Source organism: Pleurodeles waltl, chromosome 4_2, assembly GCF_031143425.1.
Source record: "Pleurodeles waltl isolate 20211129_DDA chromosome 4_2, aPleWal1.hap1.20221129, whole genome shotgun sequence".
NCBI lineage: Eukaryota > Metazoa > Chordata > Amphibia > Caudata > Salamandridae > Pleurodeles > Pleurodeles waltl.
The window spans coordinates 388,559,614-388,581,634 of record NC_090443.1 but is presented as its reverse complement, the minus strand read 5'-3'; the positions used below and the strand labels follow the sequence as shown (position 1 = coordinate 388,581,634).

The window sequence follows — 22,021 nt, the reverse complement described above, 5'->3', positions numbered from 1 at the left end:
CTTTGTCAATTTAATCTGTGTTAAGCCTCTGCTGTGCCTTTTCCACTCATTTGGATGTCAAGTATTTTTGTATATGGATGACACGCAGTTCCTGATACAGTAGAACCAAAACGTATTGTATGTCTGAGCCAGCCCGCATGATTGCCTGGACACTATCCATCCAGGAGCCCATCTTCCTAAACCTTAACATAGACAAGCCAGAGCTCTTACTTTTTTGTAGAGAAACTTCGCTAGAGTAACTGTTCACAGCATTCATCCAAGGGTGACCCACCCTTGGCAAATGTCCATTCATTGAATGTGATTATTCATGGGAATCTGTCTTTCGCCCATCATATTTACTCTGTCGTTATCCCCTGCTTTGGGTTACTGAAGACATTTAGGAAAATGTTACTATTACTTCCAAGTGATTTCTCCCGCTCGGCTGGATACTTTAATTCCCTAAGTTTAGGCTCACTGGCAGCTCAAACTACTAGAATATTTAGAATTATTGAGTAAGACTGGTCTGTAAACTGAAAATTTACAATCAATGTGAGTGTTGTAATGCACAGGCGTCACTTGCTGTCCTTGGACCAAATAATCCGGCTAAAACCGCCAACCATTCTCGTAAAATCTATTACAAGAACACCCCCATCGGACTGTAATAACAATCTAAAGCACGAACATCCACAAAGATCATGACACATCATTCGCTTCTTCAGGTTCCCAGGAAAAACAAAACTTGCCTTTGCGGAAGGTCATTCGTCTTTCAGGAACCTAAACTCTGGAATTAACTTCAATCAACCAAACCTTTCCTATTTAAGCTACTGAGGTGCCAGCCATTTCCCTTGCGCTTGGCAATGCTTGCTTTTTGCACCATTTTTTAAAGTTGTGCTAGTGCCAGAAAGATACTGTTTTGAGTTTTGGACTGTATTGGATACGATGAGTTAGGTTTGAGGCTTAGACAAGATGATAGAAGCAAGGTGTGGCAAGCGTCAGTGTGCATACGCATGGGGTGTAGCAGAGAGTGTGAGAACAGAGACAATTGTGCATGCAGTAACTTATTAACTTTTGTGCAAAAAATAATCACAAGTAAGAGCAATAGAATGTCCACCCATTGAAGGCAATGTTAAAACACTGAGTAAATATTTTGCAGAGGGACATAGCACCTATTTGTGGCAGAAGCCTCTCTTTAAGTCTAGAGACACTTTTTATATGTGTAAACATAGACATGACAGGCATATTTGTGGAGTGCCCCTCATCCCCAATATGTCTGTTGGTACTACTGAGAAACAACACGTTAATTGCTTTCAAAGTCAATGATACTCATTTTTTCAAACTCAGAAGGATGAGAGGATGAGAGATTCAACCCGATTTGAGCCTGTGACTGTAGCATTAAACACAGGTCTCTAGAGGAGATATACTAGCCTAGTGGCTACCATACGTGGTTGTTGTGACCTCTGTGCTGTACCCTTCAAGTTCATCATTTTTGTATAATTAATATGTTATTACTTGAGTCTTATGTAGCACTTGCATTTTGTAGCGCTAAAATAGGAAATTCCCATGAACTACAGATACCTATTTTATTAATTTCAGGAGCAAAGGTTGAGATGCCCAGCCTGTGATTCAGACCTATTCCAGCAGCTGACACATAGATTGCTGCAGTTGGCGCAAAACTAGCATACAGATTTAACTGCATACACACATACGTAATCTGCACTAATTAGAATAGAATTTGATGCCTACACTTACATTTCATGCCTTGCGTTATGAACGTCTTCAAAGCACTATGGGTCAGATTTACAAGAAACTGGTGCATCAGTACTGATGCACCAGTTTTCTTGCGTCGCCCCTGCCCCACCTAACAACACCATGTGTGTGCCGCATTTATAATACGGCGGACCACGGCGGTCATTAGGCCCATAGCGTCAGAATTTTTGACACTATTGTGGCGCTTTGCTCCGCTAGCGTAACAACATTTTACACTAATGGAGCAAAGTGCAAGGAGGCCCATAGGTTAATTTGGGTGCGTCATTTTAATGCCTGCTCTGAGCAGGCGCTAAGCATGATGTCAGAAATGGTGCAGGGAAAACTTGTAGCTTTCACTGCGCCATTTTTGCAGGCCTCCTAATGCCGGAACGTCCCCCCTTTGCGTACATTATGCCTGACGCAGGCACAATGTGGCGCAATGCATGCATTGCGCCACTTTGTAAATATGGTGCAGCGAAAATTACCTCCTTGAGACACATTAACGTAAAAAAATTACATTAGTGTAGCGCAAAGAGGCGCTAGGACCTTGTAAATCTGTCTCTCTGTACATAAAGTAAACTTCTAACATTTGTGTGATTTTCCTTTTTATTTACCTGGAAAAGCAAACATGTTCTCCACTTGTTTCGTTCTTATCACTGTCTTGCTTTTATAGCAATCTGGTGAGAGTTTATGTTCCTGGCTTTGATTGTACTCGGAGTGAGTGTGCAGGGCACCCCTCATGTTTCCTTCTCTTTAATCTATACTGCTTTTCCTAGCCTATGGTTACCATACAAGGCGAGTGATCAGGCCGAGAGTGGGGGTTAAGTTCACAGAAAGCAGTGACAAAATAAACACAGCCTCGCCCAGCTTTAATGCACTTGATCGGGGCGGAGGAATAATTCACATGATGCTGATGCTCAGTCTGGCAGCCCAGCCCATGGAGGCTGATGGTCTAAAGCCCTTTTTGTTTGCTTGAAGTGTTGCACAAATACTTTGCACACTGCCTCTAAGTTAAGCCTGATGATTCTGTGCCAGATTGTGAGCAAAGGTTAATATAGGGTTTTGCTCTACACTTAACCCTGAATAGGATTGTGGATGCTGTTTGACTAAGGTTTACACCCCATTCAACCAACAACCCAATTTCTAAAACTTCTACATTGAGTCCACATGGATCTATCAGCATTTATAAATCACAACACTGTCACCAATAGGGGCATCTGGATGCTGAGGGTGCTGTCTCTGTCAAAAAGCTAGTCTTGAGTTTCTTCCTGAAGTCCGCAAGGGAGGGTGCTGTTCAGAGGTGGAGGAGCAGCCCATTCCATGTTTTGACAGAGATGTAGGAGAAGAAGCGGCCCCTACTGTGATGGATGCGAGGGGTGTGTGCAAGGGCGAGTGAAGAGGAGTGCAGAAGTCTTGCAGGCAGGTGGACGTTCAGTCGATGGTTGATGTAGGATGGTCTCTGATTGTCTAATGCTGTGTAGGCGTGCATGAGGATCTTGAACTGGCATCTCTTCTGGATGGCAAGCCATTAGAGGTTTCCGAGCTGGGGTTGATGTGGGTCAGTTTGGGTGGTTATAGGGTGAGTCTGGCTGCAGTGTTCTGTATGGTCTGGAGTCTTCTGAGGAGCTGGGTGGGGATTCCGGCATAGAGTGTGTTGCCGTAGTCGAGGTGGCTGGTGACAAGGGCCTGCATGACGGTCTTTCTGGTGTTGATTTGGATCCATCTGAAAATTCAGTGGAGCATGCCAAGGGTGTGAAAGCAGGAGGAGGTAACTGCGTTGACTTGGCTGTCAAGGATGATGCCAAAGTTGCATGTGTGGTCTGTAGGTATGGGTGTTGGTCTGAGTTCAACTGGCCACCAGCTGTTGTCCCAAGGGGAAGTGTTTTTCCCAAAGATCATCCCTTCTGTTTTGTCAGAGTTGAGTTTGAGGTAGTTGTCTCTCATCTATTTGGCTACGTTGGTCATGGTTTTGCAGAAGTTGGTTTTGGCGTTTGAGTGGCCCTCGGTGAGCAAGAGAATTAGTTGCATGTCGTTTGCATAGGAGATTATGTTGAGGCCTGGGGATCTGACAACATCTGCAAGGGTGGTCATGTAGATGTTGACCAAGGTGGGGCTGAAGGATGATACTCGGGGAACATATGATGTTCTTGGGTGCAGGGTTGAATGGAGGCAGTTGGATGCTCTGTGAATGTCCTGTAAGGAAAGAGGCGATCCACTTGAGGGCATTTTGCCCTATGCCAATGTTGTGGAGTCTATGGATGAGGGTGTGGAGGAGACAGTGTCAAACGTGGCAGAGAGGTCAAGGAGTATCAGGGCCACCCTTTCTCCATGATTGAGGAGAGTTTTGATGTAGCCTCTGATGTTGTCTACCGGCATTAAACAGAGCAGTCCCAGTGCTGTGGTTGGCATGGAACCCTGATTGTGAGTTGTTGAGTAGGTGGCTTTGTTCAAGATATTCGCTGGGCTGTTGATAGATGCCTTTCTTGAGTGCTTTAGCTGGGTAGGGGTGCTGAGAAATCGGTCTGAAGTTTTTTAAATCGCTTGGGTCAGCAGAGGGTTTCTTTAGGAGGGTCTGACCTCTGCATGTTGAGGATGCTGGTGAGTTCCATAGCGATTGAGTAAGCTCTGAGGTTGAGAATATGGTGGGGGCAGGGGTTGATGGGCTCCCCGAAACGGATAAACAACATGACAGCTATAGTGGTCAGAGTGTGAGCAGTGATCAGGTGGTGATTGTTCGGCTGGTGTTCGCTGGTTAGTTGAGGTTGTCAAGGCTGAGAGTGGTGGGTTGAGGGGTCAAAATTGTTGTAGATGATGGTGATCTTGCTGTGGAAGTAGTCTGAGAGGGTGTTGCAGAGTTCTTTGGAGGGATGGATGGTGCTCTCTGTTGCCATTGGGTTGGAAAATTCCTTGACTATTTTGAAGAGTTCCTAAGTGTAGTTGGCTGCTGTGTTGATGCGTGCATTGATGGCTGCTCTCTTTGCTTCCTTCATGCGTAGGTGGTAGTCACTGAGGGCTGCTTTGTGAGTGGCTCTGTCAGCAGGGTTCTTAGTGATGCACCATTGCTTCTTGAGTTAGTAGCAGTTGCACTTGGTGGTTCTGATCTTTGGGATGCACCAACTTGCTTGTTTTGAGGTTGTAGGAGGCTGGACTGGCTTGTAGTGAGTACCAAGGGGTACTTACACCTTGCACCAGGCCCAGTTATCCCTTATTAGTGTATAGGGTGTCTAGCAGCTTAGGCTGATGGATAATGGTAGCTTAGCAGAGCATCTTAGGCTGAACTAGGAGACGAGTGAAGCTCCTACAATACCACTAGTGTCATGTGCACAATATCATAAGAAAACACAATACACAGATATACTAAAAATAAAGGTACTTTATTTTTATGACAATATGCCAAAAGTATCTCAGTGAGTACCCTCAGTATGAGGATAGCAAATATACACAAGATATATGTACACAATACCAAAATATGCAGTAATAGTATTAGAAAACAGTGCAAACAATGTATAGTTACAATAGGATGCAATGGGGACACATAGGGATAGGGGCAACACAAACCATATACTCCAAAAGTGGAATGCGATCCACGAATGGACCCCAAACCTATGTGACTTTGTAGAGGGTCGTTGGGACTGTAAGAAAACAGTGAGGGTTAGAAAAATAGCCCACCCCAAGACCCTGAAAAGTGAGTGCAAAGTGCACTAAAGTTCCCCAAAGGACATAGAAGTCGTGATAGGGGAATTCTGCAGGAAAGACACAAACCAGCAATGCAACAACGATGGATTTCCAGTCGAGGGTACCTGTGGAACAAGGGGACCAAGTCCAAAAGTCACAAGCAAGTCGGAGATGGGCAGATGCCCAGGAAATGCCAGCTGTGGATGCAAAGAAGCTTCTACTGGACAGTAGAAGCTGAAGGTTCTGCAGGAACGACAAGGGCTAGGATTTTCCCCTTTGGAGGACGGATCCCTCACGCTGTGGAGAGTCGTGCAGAAGTGTTTTCCTGAAGAAAGACCGCAAACAAGCCTTGCTAGCTGCAAGTCGTGCGGTTAGGGTTTTTGGATGCTGCTGTGGCCCAGGAGGGACCAGGATGTCGCCAATTGCGTCTGGGGACAGAGGGGGTGTCCAGCAAGACAAGAAGCTCTCTCAGAAGCAGGCAGCACCCGCAGAAGTGCCAGAACAGGCACTACAAAGTGGAGTGAAACGGTGCTCACCCGAAGTTGCACAAAGAAGTCCCACGCCGCCGGAGGACAACTTAGGAGATCGTGCAATGCAGGTTAGAGTGCCGTGGACCCAGGCTGGACTGTGCACAAAGGATTTCTGCCGGAAGTGCACGGAGGCCGGAGTAGCTGCAAAAGTCGCGGTTCCCAGCAATGCAGTCTGGCGTGGGGAGGCAAGGACTTACCTCCACCAAACTTGGACTGAAGAGTCACTGGACTGTGGGAGTCACTTGGACAGAGTTGCTGGATTCAAGGGACCTCGCTTGTCGTGCTGAGAGGAGACCCAGGGTACCTGTGATGCAGTTCTTTGGTGCCTGCGGTTGCAGGGGGACGATTCCGTTGACCCACGGGAGATTTCTTCGGAGCTTCTAGTGCTGAGAGGAGGCAGACTACCCCCACAGCATGCACCACCAGGAAAGCAGTCGAGAAGGCGGCAGGATCAGCGTTACAGAGTTGCAGTAGTCGTCTTTGCTACTTTGTTGCAGTTTTGCAGGCTTCCAGCGCGGTCAGCAGTCGATTCCTTGGCAGAAGGTGAAGAGAGAGATGCAGAGGAACTCTGATGAGCTCTTGCATTCGTTATCTAAGGCAATCCCAAAAGCAGAGACCCTAAATAGCCAGAAAAGAGGGTTTGGCAACTTAGGAGAGAAGATAGGCTAGCAACACCTGAAGGAGCCTATCAGAAGGAGTCTCTGACGTCACCTGCTGGCCCTGGCCACTCAGAGCAGTCCAGTGTGCCAGCAGCACCAGTGTTTCCAAGATGGCAGAGGTCTGGAGCACACTGGAGGAGCTCTGGGCACCTCCCAGGGGAGGTGCAGGTCAGGGGAGTGGTCACTCCCCTTTCCTTTGTCCAGTTTCGCGCCAGAGCAGGGATGAGGGGTCCCTGAACCGGTGTAGACTGGCTTATGCAGAAATGGGCACCATCTGTGCCCATGAAAGCATTTCCAGAGGCTGGGGGAGGCTACTCCTCCCCAGCCCTAACACCATTTTCCAAAGGGAGAGGGTGTAACACCCTCTCTCTGAGGAAGTCCTTTGTTCTGCCTTCCTGGGCCAAGCCTGGCTGGACCCCAGGAGGGCAGAAACCTGTCTGAGGGGTTGGCAGCAGCAGCAGCTGCAGTGAAACCCCGGGAAAGGCAGTTTGGCAGTACCCAGGTCTGAGCTACAGACCTGTGGGATAATGGGATTGTGCCAACAATGCCAGGATGGCCTAGAGGGGGCAATTCCATGATCATAGACATGTTACATGGCCATATTCGGAGTTACCATTGTGAAGCTACATATAGGTAGTGACCTATATGTAGTGCACGCATGTAATGGTGTCCCCGCACTCACAAAGTTCGGGGAATTGGCCCTGAACAATGTGGGGGCACCTTGGCTAGTGCCAGGGTGCCCACACACTAAGTAACTTAGCACCCAACCTTTACCAGGTAAAGGTTAGACATATAGGTGACTTATAAGTTACTTAAGGGCAGTGTAAAATGGCTGTGAAATAACGTGGACGTTATTTCACTCAGGCTGCAGTGGCAGGCCTGTGTAAGAATTGTCAGAGCTCCCTATGGGTGGCAAAAGAAATGCTGCAGCCCATAGGGATCTCCTGGAACCCCAATACCCTGGGTACCTCAGTACCATATACTAGGGAATTATAAGGGTGTTCCAGTATGCCATTGTAAATTGGTAAAATTGGTCACTAGCCTGTTAGTGACAATTTGAAAGAAATGAGAGAGCATAACCACTGAGGTTCTGATTAGCAGAGCCTCAGTGAGACAGTTAGTCATAACACAGGTAACACATTCAGGGCACACTTATGAGCACTGGGGCCCTGGCTGGCAGGGTCCCAGTGACACATACACTAAAACAACATATATACAGTGAAAAATGGGGGTAACATGCCAGGCAAGATGGTACTTTCCTACAGAGGTTTTGTTGGTTTTTGATGGTTTCAGCGGTGCAACTCTTTCAGCTCATTTGGTGATCAAGGCAGAGAAGTTATGGACAGCCTGGACCAGGTCTGCTGAAGCTTCAGGTTGGGTTGTGCTTAGGTCCTTTGTCCACTGGGTCCTGGTTACCTTGCCCCATGTGCATTCGGAGGAGCTGTAGTGCTTACCAAAGGTATGCTGGGCATCAGAGATGGTGAAGTGAAGGACGGCGTGGTCGGTCCATGTGACTTCTGTGACGTGGCTGAATTTGATTCTGTTGCTGGAGGTGAAGATGGAGTCGAGTGTGTGACTGGCTTTCAGTGACCAGTTGGGTGAGGCCAATGTTGTTCATGTTCTCAAGAAGGATGATAAAGTTGGTGTTGTTTGGGTCATCGATGTGAAAATTGAGGTTGCCGAGTAGGACGTAGTGGTGGGAGTCGATGGCTAGGGGGATGATAAGGTTTGATATAGTATTTATACTTGTGAGATTCATCCTCTCTATTTTACAGGGTTACAGTCTCACCCAACATTCTTGAATTTAATTCCTCTGTTCTTTTACAGGTGTTCTGGCCACCTCTACGGAACCTTTTCATCCCTGTCTTCTTGAACTGCTGGTTGGCCAAGCATGCCTTGGAGAACATGATTGTGAGTAGGATCAGGTGTGGCGGAGAAGTGTGGGAAAGGTCCCGAAGTACTCTTCCTTCCCCTGTTTGCAGTAGCTAACATGACGTTAAGCAAGATACTTTGCAAATTTCTAATGAAATTTGTTTGACCATCCTGGGTGATCGCTTGTTCTCAAAAACAATTTATGTGGGCTAGCACATTCTCCATGGCTAGAAGTGTTAAAAAACACATAAATGCATTCTCCCTTGTACATTATACACTCTCTGTATACATTCCTGTTACAAGAAATGTATGTGTGAGTATTTGTGTGGTGGAAACCTAGCTGTGAAGCAACTGATGATAGTTGAATGACAATATAGTGACCTATAGAAATTTCACATCCACTAGATCAACCTAAGCACAACTTGACCATATATTTCAACAACTAATTAACTAGATATAACTTCCAATACAGTTTTTAATTCGATGTAGTTGTTATACTAATTTGTCATGTGACCCATCCATAGGGAAAAAGCTAAGGATGTCTCAAAATATAGGGTTGCATAATTTCCCATTTTAGCTCCCTTAAGAAATGTTGGCAATAGAGCAAAAAAGTTTGAACAGATATGTACCAAACTTGCATGAAAGTAGAACTTTACCCAGAAAGCACAATTTTTGATTCGGTGTAGATCCTTTAAGTCGTTTTTGAGATATTCATGTTTAATCCAGGCAGGATTTAAAGGCTTAACACTTTTGTACATCTTGTCAATTGAAAAGCCATTTACTAATGCACTTATAACTTTTCCACCATTTATCAAAGACTATTGTTATCTTTGAATCTGTGCATATCCATAAAGGTGGGGGCATGTAAAAAGGAGGAGGGGCAAAACACTATTCATTCGCTAATACTTTTGGCACTGTGTGATGAATCTGCACAAAAATTGGCAGAGACTAAGAAGGGTTAGTTTTCTATTGGTTTGTAAAGTGGGAATAGGGAGCATAATTAACGGCTGGATCCATTAACATTTTCATGTGCTTATAGCTGTCTTTGATTAATCTATGTCAAGTGTAGCCAACTGTTAGAAAGTGATACCCAGTGAAGGTGTATTAGGTTTTGTGATGATCCAAATGAGGGGTTCAGGAATATTTGTGATTTACTGGTAACTTTGGCACCATTTAATAGATCTGCCCATAATTTGATAGAGACTTAGCACATTTAACCTCCTTTTAATATTTGTAAGTTTTAACGAGGGCAACCAAAAAAACAGTCTGATGAATCTCCACATAATGTGGCAGATGCTAGAAAGGTTTTTTTTTTTTATTAGTATTTCAAGCGTTCTGCCAGTCCTTCAAATAGGGACAAAGTTAGTGGGGTCACTAACATTTGCAGTTGCGTGTAACATTACCACTGTCTGACAAATCTGAATGAAATGTGATGGTTAGAAAGTTACTCCCAGTGCAGGTATTTCAGGTTTTGTACAGATCCAATGGAGGGGGAGTAGTCAAACAGAGGATCAATACATTCTTGATTCACTAATTACTCTAGAACCATCAAATGGATCTGTGCGTATTTTGGTAGAGATTTACCTTATTTAGCCTACTCTTGGTTTTCTTTAATTCCTGCAAGGCCATCAAGCGGGGGATGGATAGGGTGAGGGGGTGAAAGAAGTGTTCATCTGCTAATACATTTGTTAGTGTTTGATGAATCCACAAACATTTAACTTACATATAGCATATTTTACTTTATTGTTGGCTATGTCATGTTATGGCAAAAATCAGAAAGGGGGAGTGAACCACACCAATCCCCATACCAGAGTCTCTCCAGAGTAGCTTTGAGGATCCTCTACCACTACTTACACCAGTAGTTTATATTATCTCCACTGGGTGATATAGTGGATAGTTGCATCATCAGGTCTGTTGCCTGGGAATTGGATTCCCCAGGTGATTGGAACTCCCAACAGGGGGAAATATGTCTGGATGAGGATATTGGTGGGGTCTGTGAAAAAATGAAAGTACTTCCGAAACCTCTATGTGTGAATTTAATGTGAAACAGGATAGGGCTAACGTTAAAAGCAAAGAGATGTGATCCGGCCGTAATACCAATCCTTATCATCTAGTGATGTTGTTTGGTCAACATGTTTCGGCCATAGGAGCCTCTGTGGGTCAGTTGGCCATTTTAGGACAAGTCACAACAAAAAGAATCACACCAAAAAGAACTCCACCCTCCTAACACCCTGAGAAATATCTAATATATACTATCTGGTTCATTTGAAGACTTCTACAATAAGGGCCTGTGCCACTCTATTTGGTGGTTGTACTTGTAGGAGTCTGGACTGGCTTGTAGTGAGTACCAAGGGGTACTTGCACCTTGCACCAGGCCCAGTTTTCCCTTATTAGTGTATGAGGTGTCTAGCAGCATAGGCTGATAGATAATGGTAGCTTAGCAGAGCAGCGTAGGCTGAACTAGGAGACGAGTGAAGCTCCTACAGTACCACTTAGTGTCATATGCACAATATCATAAGAAAACACAATACACAGTTATACTAAAAATAAAGGTACTTTATTTTTATGACCATATGCCAAAGTATCTCAGAGTGTACCCTCAGTGAGAGGATAGGAAATATACACAAGATATATATACACAATACCAAAAATATGCAGTATAGTCTTAGAAAACAGTGCAAACAATGTATAGTTACAATAGGATGCAATGGGGACACATAGGGATAGGGGCAACACAAACCATATACTCCAAAAGTGGAATGCGAACCATGAATGGACCCCAAACCTATGTGACCTTGTAGAGGGTCGCTGGGACTATTAGAAAATAGTAAGGGTTAGAAAATTAGCCCACCCCAAGACCCTGAAAAGTGAGTGCAAAGTGCACTAAAGTTCCCCAAAGGACAAAGAAGTCGTGATAGGGGAATAAGGCAGGAAAGACACAAACCAACAATGCAACAACGATGGATTTCCAGTCGAGGGTACCTGTGGAACAAGGGGACCAAGTCCAAAAGTCACAAGCAAGTCGGAGATGGGCAGATGCCCAGGAAATGCCAGCTGCGGGTGCAAAGAAGCTTCTACTGGACAGAAGAAGCTGACGTTTCTGAAGGAACGAAAAGGGCTAGAGACTTCCCCTTTGGGGATCGGATCCCTCTCGCCTTGGAGAGTCGTGCAAAAGTTTTTTCCCGCCGAAAGACCGCCAACAAGCCTTGCTAGCTGCAAATCGTCTGGTAAGTGTTTTTGGATGCTGCTGTGGCCCAGGAAGGACCAGGATGTTGCAAATTGCGTCAGGAGAGAGAGGGGACGTCAAGCAAGACAAAGAGCTCTCTCAGCAGCAGGTAGCACCCGGAGAAGTGCCAGAAACAGGCACTACGAGGATGCGTGAAACGGTGCTCACCCGAAGTTGCACAAAGAAGTCCCACGTCACCGGAGAACAACTTAGGAGGTCGTGCAATGCAGGTTAGAGTGCCGTGGACCCAGGCTGGACTGTGCACAAAGGATTTCCGCCGGAAGTGCACGGAGGCCGGAGTAGCTGCAAAAGTCGCGGTTCCCAGCAATGCAGTCTGGTGTGGGGAGGCAAGGACTTACCTCCACCAAACTTGGACTGAAGAGTCACTGGACTGTGGGAGTCACTTGGACAGAGTTGCTGGATTCGAGGGACCTCGCTCGTCGTGCTGAGAGGAGACCCAAGGGACCGGTAATGCAGCTTTTTGGTGCCTGCGGTTGCAGGGGGAAGATTCCATCGACCCACTGGAGATTTCTTCGGAGCTTCTAGTGCAGAAAGGAGGCAGACTACCCCCACAGCATGCACCACCAGGAAAACAGTCAAGAAGGCGGCAGGATCAGCGTTACAGAGTTGCAGTAGTCGTCTTTGCTACTATGTTGCAGTTTTGCAGGCTTCCAGCGCGGTCAGCAGTCGATTCCTTGGCAGAAGGTGAAGAGAGAGATGCAGAGGAACTCGGATGAGCTCTTGCATTCATTATCTAAAGTTTCCCCAGAGACAGAGTCCCTAAATAGCCAGAAAAGAGGGTTTGGCTACCTAGGAGAGAGGATAGGCTAGCAACACCTGAAGGAGCCTATCAGAAGGAGTCTCTGACGTCACCTGGTGGCACTGGCCACTCAGAGCAGTCCAGTGTGCCAGCAGCACCTCTGTTTCCAAGATGGCAGAGGTCTGGAGCACACTGGAGGAGCTCTGGACACCTCCCAGGGGAGGTGCAGGTCAGGGGAGTGGTCACTCCCCTTTCCTTTGTTCAGTTTCGCGCCAGAGCAGGGCTAAGGGGTCCCCTGAACCGGCGTAGACTGGCTTATGCAGAATTGGGCACATCTGTGCCCAAAAAAGCATTTCCAGAGGCTGGGGGAGGCTACTCCTCCCCTGCCTTCACACCATTTTCCAAAGGGAGAGGGTGTAACACCCTCTCTCTGAGGAAGTCCTTTGTTCTGCCTTCCTGGGCCAAGCCTGGCTGGACCCCAGGAGGGCAGAAACCTGTCTGAGGGGTTGGCAGCAGCAGCAGCTGCAGTGAAACCCCGGGAAAGGCAGTTTGGCAGTACCAGGGTCTGTGCTACAGACCACTGGGATCATGGGATTGTGCCAACTATGCCAGGATGGTATAGAGGGGGCAATTCCATGATCATAGACATGTTACATGGCCATATTCGGAGTTACCATTGTGAAGCTACATATAGGTAGTGACCTATATGTAGTGCACGCATGTAATGGTGTCCCCGCACTCACAAAGTCCGGGGAATTGGCCCTGAACAATGTGGGGGCACCTTGGCTAGTGCCAGGGTGCCCTCACACTAAGTAACTTTGCACCTAACCTTTACCAGGTAAAGGTTAGACATATAGGTGACTTATAAGTTACTTAAGTGCAGTGTAAAATGGCTGTGAAATAACGTGGACGTTATTTCACTCAGGCTGCAGTGGCAGGCCTGTGTAAGAATTGTCAGAGCTCCCTATGGGTGGCAAAAGAAATGCTGCAGCCCATAGGGATCTCCTGGAACCCCAAATACCCTGGGTACCTCAGTACCATATACTAGGGAATTATAAGGGTGTTCCAGTAAGCCAATGTAAATTGGTAAAATTGGTCACTAGCCTGTTAGTGACAATTTGAAAGAAATGAGAGAGCATAACCACTGAGGTTCTGATTAGCAGAGCCTCAGTGAGACAGTTAGGCACCACACAGGGAACACATACATATAGGCCACAACCTTATGAGCACTGGGGTCCTGACTAGCAGGGTCCCAGTGACACATAACAAACATACTGAAAACATAGGGTTTTCACTATGAGCACTGGGCCCTGGTTAGCAGGATCCCAGTGAGACAGTGAAAACACCCTGATATACACTCACAAACAGGCCAAAAGTGGGGGTAATAAGTCTAGAAAGAGGCTACTTTCTCACACAACCCCCCCCCCCCCAAACGAAGGACAATAAGGCTAACCTTGGCCAGTTGAGACTTTATTGTCTAAGTGGTGATAAGTAGAGAGTAGCTCTGCAATAGACTGGTTACTCCCTTTATCATCCACTATATGGTTACTTCCCCGTGGGGATGTAAACCACCCTGTTTCAAGTTTTTTAGCTAAGCAACAATGTGAAGATGTATTTTCAGAGTTTCTATCAGTAAGTTTTAGTTTAGAGCAGTGGGAATTATCCACTGAACCTATTTGTAATGATGGAAATGCCAGACAGGGATGCTGTCTCAGTAAAGCCATAGCTGGGCAAAAACTTTGTCCATATGGCTGGAAGAGGGAACAGGGATGCTGTTTCTCTTGAGTTGGAGCAGGGCAGGGATGCTGTCCTATGAGCTCCACACTAGAGCAGGGATGCTGTCCTAAGTGTTGTGAGGCAGTGCAGAGTTTCTGCACTAAAGTTTCTCTGGGAGGGTTGGAGGGATGCTCCATGTTAACTAAAATGATGCTCTTTTTCTCACCAATGTTAGTTATCCCACAGAGAGGTACTTCCACCTCAGGGAGTACAGTTTTGCTAACTGATGATTCCCTTGGAACAGGTGCCACCCTAGGAGAGGTTTCTCCCACCACAGGAATGGTATCCTGAATGGTAGGGTGGTTAGGGGATACTGTGATACCCTTTTTACCTGTTGATGGAGAGGGATCCTGAGTTTTCAGGCCTTCTCTCCTTTGCTTTTTCATTTCAGTAGAAATGAGAGGGAACAATTCCGCAGGGATGCCCAGCATGGCTGCATGGGCATAAAACTCTACATCAGCCCAACCTGAGGCCTCTAGGTCATTACCTAAGAGACAGTCTACAGGTAAGCTAGGTGATACCACCACCTGCTTAGGGCCAGTAACTCCACCCCAACTAAACTGAATTATAGCTAAGGGAAGAAACTTAGTGGAGTTATGGACATCAATAATCTTATACTGTTGTCCAATGATGTGTTGATCAGGGTGCACTAGGTTTTCAGTCACCAAAGTGATACTGGCACCTGTGTCCCTGTAGGCCAAGGCCTCAACACAATTTATTGAAACTGTCTGCCTGTACTTATCCATTGTAAGAGGACAAGCAGCCAGTGTGGCAAGGCCAATGCCACTAGGTGTGACAGAAACTGTCTTGGGACTGACTACCCCAGTTTCTACTATGGACCCATAAGTGAACCCAACTACACCCTTAACTTGACTGTTGCCAGCAGTCCCACCACTATACCACTACTGCTAGGGGCACTAGAGCTTGATGTATTAGTGGTGGTAGGCTCAGGGGGTTTACCTGGACAGGACTTATCCCCTGGCCTATGGCCTCTATTTTTACACACAAAGCACCAAGGCTTTTTAAATTGTGTAGGTTGAGAAGAAGAGGAAGAATTTGTTTTATCCCCACCCCCTGAAGAGTGTTTAAGATTTGAAGTGGGATCTTTGGTTTTACCCTTGTCCCCATGCTTATCTTGAGATTTTTCACCATCTTTCTTCTTATTGTTCTCTTTGTCACCCCCTGTATGAACTTTTCTGTTCACTCTTGTTCTGACCCATTTGTCTGCCTTCTTTCCCAATTCTTGGGGAGAGGTCAGATCAGAGTCCAACAAGTACTGGTGCAACAAATCAGACACACAATTATTAAGAATATGCTCTCTCAGGATCAAGTTATACAGGCTGTCATAATCAGTAACTTTACTGCCATGTAACCACCCCTCCAAGGCCTTCACTGAATGGTCAATGAAATCAACCCAGTCTTGTGAAGACTCCTTTTTGGTCTCTCTGAACTTTATCCTGTATTGTTCAGTGGTTAAGCCATAACCATCCAGGAGTGCATTCTTAAGAACTTTGTAATCATTAGCTTCATTTTCTTTCACAGTAAGGAGCCTATCCCTACCTTTTCCACTAAATAATAGCCATAGGATAGCAGCCCACTGCCTTTGAGGGACATCCTGTACAGCACAGGCCCTCTCAAGTGCAGCAAACCACTTGTTAATGTCATCCCCCTCCTTATAAGGGGGAACTATCTTGTGCAGATTCCTGGAATCATGCTGTTTTGCAGGATGACTATGGGGAAGTTTCTTTCCTGAATCTTTTCCTGGGGGAGTCCCTGGATCAGATTGGGAACCATTAGCTACTTTTTCAACAGATGGGGCACTTTTAGCCTTATCTTGTTCTCTAAGCATGTTAAGTAACAATTCCAAGGTAGGATTCTTCCCTACACTCAAAACTCTTTCTACACAGAGACTCCTTGCTCCTTTCCAGCTAAGGTGGTCATATGCAAGTTTGGACAGATCAACATTTTGCCCTGTGCCAGACATTTTTAGAAAGAGTTAAAGTGATAGAAAAAGGATAAAAAGTTTTTAGAAAGACAGAGAAAAAAAACTTTTTACACTTTTTAGAACTTTTTAGAAAGTTAGAAGTACTTTTCAGCACTTAGAAAAGAGTGAAAAGAGGAAATGCAAAACTTTTTGGTTATGTGTATATACACTGAACTTGTTTTGTATATTTTTCTCTTATGAAAAGTACAATGACAAGAGTGGTAAGTAGTCTCAAAGCACTTATCCCACCGCTGCACAACCAATGTAGGAGGCTGGACTGGCTTGTAGTGAGTACCAAGGGGTACTTGCACCTTGCACCAGGCCCAGTTATCCCTTATTAGTGTATAGGGTGTCTAGCAGCATAGGCTGATAGATAATGGTAGCTTAACAGAGCAGCGTAGGCTGAACTAGGAGACGAGTGAAGCTCCTACAGTACCACTTAGTGTCATATGCACAATATCATAAGAAAACACAATACACAGTTATACTAAAAATAAAGGTACTTTATTTTTATGACAATATGCCAAAGTATCTCAGAGTGTACCCTCAGTGAGAGGATAGGAAATATACACAAGATATATATACACAATACCAAAAATATGCAGTATAGTCTTAGAAAACAGTGCAAACAATGTATAGTTACAATAGGATGCAATGGGGACACATAGGGATAGGGGCAACACAAACCATATACTCCAAAAGTGGAATGCGAACCACAAATGGACCCCAAACCTATGTGACCTTGTAGAGGGTCGCTGGGACTATTAGAAAATAGTAAGGGTTAGAAAATTAGCCCACCCCAAGACCCTGAAAAGTGAGTGCAAAGTGCACTAAAGTTCCCCAAAGGACAAAGAAGTCGTGATAGGGGAATAAGGCAGGAAAGACACAAACCAACAATGCAACAACGATGGATTTCCAGTCAAGGGTACCTGTGGAACAAGGGGACCAAGTCCAAAAGTCACAAGCAAGTCGGAGATGGGCAGATGCTCAGGAAATGCCAGCTGCGGGTGCAAAGAAGCTTCTACTGGACAGAAGAAGCTGAGGTTTCTGCAGGAACGAAAAGGGCTAGAGACTTCCCCTTTGGTGGACGGATCCCTCTTGCCTTGGAGAGTCGTGCAGAAGTGTTTTCCCGCCGAAAGACCACCAACAAGCTTTGCTAGCTGCAAATCGTGCGGTAAGCGTTTTTGGATGCTGCTGTGGTCCAGGAAGGACCAGGACCAGAGAGGGGACGTCGAGCAAGACAAGGAGCCCTCTCAGCAGCAGGTAGCACCCGGAGAAGTGCCAGAAACAGGCACTACGAGGATGCGTGAAACGGTGCTCACCCGAAGTCGCACAAAGAAGTCCCACGTCGCCGGAGAACAACTTAGGAGGTCGTGCAATGCAGGTTAGAGTGCCGTGGACCCAGGCTGGACTGTGCACAAAGGATTTCCGCCGGAAGTGCACGGAGGCCGGAGTAGCTGCAAAAGTCGCGGTTCCCAGCAATGCAGTCTGGCGTGGGGAGGCAAGGACTTACCTCCACCAAACTTGGACTGAAGAGTCACTGGACTGTGGGAGTCACTTGGACAGAGTTGCTGGATTCGAGGGACCTCGCTCGTTGTGCTGAGAGGAGACCCAAGGGACCGGTAATGCAGCTTTTTGGTGCCTGCGGTTGCAGGGGGAAGATTCTGTCGACCCACGGGAGATTTCTTCGGAGCTTCTAGTGCAGAGAGGAGGCAGACTACCCCCACAGCATGCACCACCAGGAAAACAGTCGAGAAGGCAGCAGGATTAGCGTTACAGAGTTGCAGTAGTCGTCTTTGCTACTATGTTGCAGTTTTGCAGGCTTCCAGCGTGGTCAGCAGTCGATTCCTTGGCAGAAGGTGAAGAGAGAGATGCAGAGGAACTCGGATGAGCTCTTGCATTCGTTATCTAAAGTTTCCCCAGAGACAGAGACCCTAAATAGCCAGAAAAGAGGGTTTGGCTACCTAGGAGAGAGGATAGGCTAGCAACACCTGAAGGAGCCTATCAGAAGGAGTCTCTGACGTCACCTGGTGGCACTGGCCACTCAGAGCAGTCCAGTGTGCCAGCAGCACCTCTGTTTCCAAGATGGCAGAGGTCTGGAGCACACTGGAGGAGCTCTGGACACCTCCCAGGGGAGGTGCAGGTCAGGGGAGTGGTCACTCCCCTTTCCTTTGTCCAGTTTCGCGCCAGAGCAGGGCTTAGGGGTCTCCTTAACCGGTGTAGACTGGCTTATGCAGAATTGGGCACATCTGTGCCCAAGAAAGCATTTCCAGAGGCTGGGGGAGGCTACTCCTCCCCTGCCTTCACACCATTTTCCAAAGGGAGAGGGTGTAACACCCTCTCTCAGAGGAAGTTCTTTGTTCTGCCATCCTGGGCCAGGCCTGGCTGGACCCCAGGAGGGCAGATGCCTGTCTGAGGGGTTGGCAGCAGCAGCAGCTGCAGTGAAACCCCAGGAAAGGCAGTTTGGCAGTACCAGGGTCTGTGCTACAGACCACTGGGATCATGGGATTGTGACAACTATGCCAGGATGGTATAGAGGGGGCAATCCCATGATCATAGACATGTTACATGGCCATATTCGGAGTTACCATTGTGAAGCTACATATAGGTAATGACCTATATGTAGTGCACGCGTGTAATGGTGTCCCCGCACTCACAAAGTCCGGCGAATTGGCCCTGAACAATTTGGGGGCACCTTGGCTAGTGCCAGGGTGCCCTCACACTAAGTAACTTTGCACCTAACCTTTACCAGGTAAAGGTTAGACATATAGGTGACTTATAAGTTACTTAAGTGCAGTGTAAAATGGCTGTGAAATAACGTGGATGTTATTTCACTCAGGCTGCAGTGGCAGGCCTGTGTAAGAATTGTCAGAGCTCCCTATGGGTGGCAAAAGAAATGCTGCAGCCCATAGGGATCTCCTGGAACCCCAATACCCTGGGTACCTCAGTACCATATACTAGGGAATTATAAGGGTGTTCCAGTAAGCCAATGTAAATTGGTAAAATTGGTCACTAGCCTGTTAGTGACAATATGAAAGAAATGAGAGAGCATAACCACTGAGGTTCTGATTAGCAGAGCCTCAGTGAGACAGTTAGGCACTACACAGGAAACACACACATATAGGCCACAAACTTATGAGCACTGGGGTCCTGACTAGCAGGGTCCCAGTGGCACATAACAAACATACTGAAAACATAGGGTTTTCACTATGAGCACTGGGCCCTGGTTATCAGGATCCCAGTGAGACAGTGAAAACACCCTGACATACACTCACAAACAGGCCAAAAGTGGGGGTAATAAGGCTAGAAAGAGGCTACTTTCTCACAGTACTGAAACAAGAAGGTGCAATGTCAACTAGTTGCAAACAATTTGTGTAAAAATAATTTGTGTAAAAATAAGAAATGCTTCACTGAAGCAACCACAAGAAGACTGTCGGATCGTGCTACCAACAGGCTTAACCTGTCATCATCGGCTCCTTCCTATGCATACAGAAAAAAGTCAACATTCTAGATATACCATGGAACTTAGGGCCAGATGTATCAAGGTTTTTTGCATTCGCAAACGGTGCAAATGCAAAAAGCCAGTTCAGAATGTATGAAAGACATTCTGAACGCAATTTTAAGGAATTGCAAAAATAGCGATTCCTTAAAATTGCGACCCTGTTTAGAGAGTCGCAAATTGCGACTCTCTAAATAAGAAATCGCAAATAAGGAATACTTATTTGCGATTTCTTAGCACATGTATGAAGCCATTCCTAAATGCGATTTGGGCATTTAGGAATCGCTAATTACCACCAGGTTAAACCTGGTGGTAACCATGTGCAAAATTTGAAAATGCATTTGAAATGCATTTTTATAATGTACATGTAAAGCACACATGCCCTTTTGGCATGTGTGCACCTTACATGTCCCCCCAAAACATTTTGGGGTGCAGCAGAGGGGGCCTTAGGCCCCCAGCACCCTGGGGTTTTGCATTTCCAAAATTGTGATTTCTGGTTAAGAAATCCCAATTTTGGAAATGCAAAAAATTTGCAGAAATGGGCCAACAGGCCCATAGGTGCGAATGGGGACAGATTCTCTATTTGCGATTCGGTAATAGCATTTGCGATTTTTACGAAATCGCTATTACCGAATCGCAAAAATCATACATACCTTTTTGCATTTCTGAAATAGCGATTTCTTAAAAATCGCTATTTGAGAATCGCAAATCGGGTATATGATACATCTGGTCCTTAGTGACCAATGATTGCAACAGGTTTACGCTAATACCTACAACAACGTATAAAGTCCTCAAAAAATGAGAGAGCTCACTCTTTCAAGTCAAAAATGACCCAGAAGGGATGTTAAAAATATGTCCGAAGGACCACCGAAAGAGGTTTTAATGTATAGGCCTTGGGCCCATGGTTAAAGCAACTGACCACAATGTAAAGAATGACCAAAACTTTGTCAGGAGGCAGAACAGAAAAACAAACAGACACAATGCATATACATTTTTCCTTTTTTACTTTTCAATTCAAATTAGTGTTGCTTTCTTAAATGTTTCAATTTGATAGTTATATGTATCTATATTGTCAGATCATTTTAGCATTTTAAGCATATGTTAATATATATATCAATATTTATACATATATATATATATATATATATATATATATATATATATATATATATATATATATATATACATTTCACCCCCCACCTTTATCTCGGCCTGTGCTTTACGGATCACCCAGATGATTTCCAGACAGCAGCTCAGGTGACTCATGCCCTATGATAACTATAATTTGCACCCTCGCCATGCACTCCTAATTACCCCACAAATTACGGCACTCATGCCATCTTTGATAACATCATTGATGATATCACTGTAATATTTGCAGTACATTTTTTGACGAAAAACTCTGCATTGCGAGGGTGCAAGTTATAGATACCTTAGGGCACGAGTTATATTTACTTGAGATAAATCTAACTATAACTGGTGAATTTCTATGGTTTTGTAGATTTAAAATGTAAACCTAACTATAACGTCCCTGTAACCTTTGGATTTTTAAGTGAATATATATATATATATATATATATATATATATATATATATATATATATATATATATATATATTTTTTGTTGTTGTTGTTGTTGTTGTTGTTGTTCCAAATGGACCCTGTCAGGCCACCGTCCATTAAGTCGGTGCTCGTGTCAGGGACGGGCCAGCCCTGTAAATCATTCTCCACCAAATGACACAAAGTCATACACGGCACACACAGGAATCCTTGTGTTTCATGGTTATTCTTACAGCAGAAACGATGATCAAGACCTTGGTGGTTGAAACGCGTTGATGGTGTTTGGGTTACTCGTTTCTGCTGTAAGAATAAACATCAAACACAAGAATTCCTGTGTGTGCAGTGTATGACTTTGTGTCATTTGGTGGAGAATATATATATATATATATGTGTGTGTGTGTGTGTCACCTAAAGGTAGTTATAATTAGGACCTAGTTTCCATTGAAAAAGCGTTTTTTGACTTGCCTATATCTTTGGTATCGATTCACAAATCTTCATGAATTTTTCCAAACAAAAGTTCCGAACAAAAGTGCCATCTAGGGTCTTGTTGTGCATGGATAGATTTGGGATGAAGCGTCAAGTAGGATCTAAGAAAAATGGGGGTAAAAAAAAGTGTGTGTCCCATGTTCATTTCCATAGACTCTTTAAACACACATGCAGCCCAAACCTCTGGACGGAATTACACCAAATTTGGTATAAAGGTAGCTTTTGGTTCACACATCATGTTTTTTTTAAATTTGGTGTAAATCCGTTCA

At 45.3% G+C, this 22,021-nt stretch overlaps 1 protein-coding gene across 1 annotated transcript in view; it reads left to right on the top strand.

Annotated features, from left to right (window-relative positions):
- LOC138293872 (potassium channel subfamily T member 1-like) overlaps window positions 1–22,021 on the top strand; it is a 577,968-nt gene that overhangs the window by 167,912 nt on the left and 388,035 nt on the right. Inside the window, exon 8 of the mRNA XM_069233172.1 lies at window positions 8,417–8,500. Coding sequence (XP_069089273.1) covers window positions 8,417–8,500 — 84 coding nt within the window. The remainder of the gene's footprint in view (window positions 1–8,416; window positions 8,501–22,021) is intronic.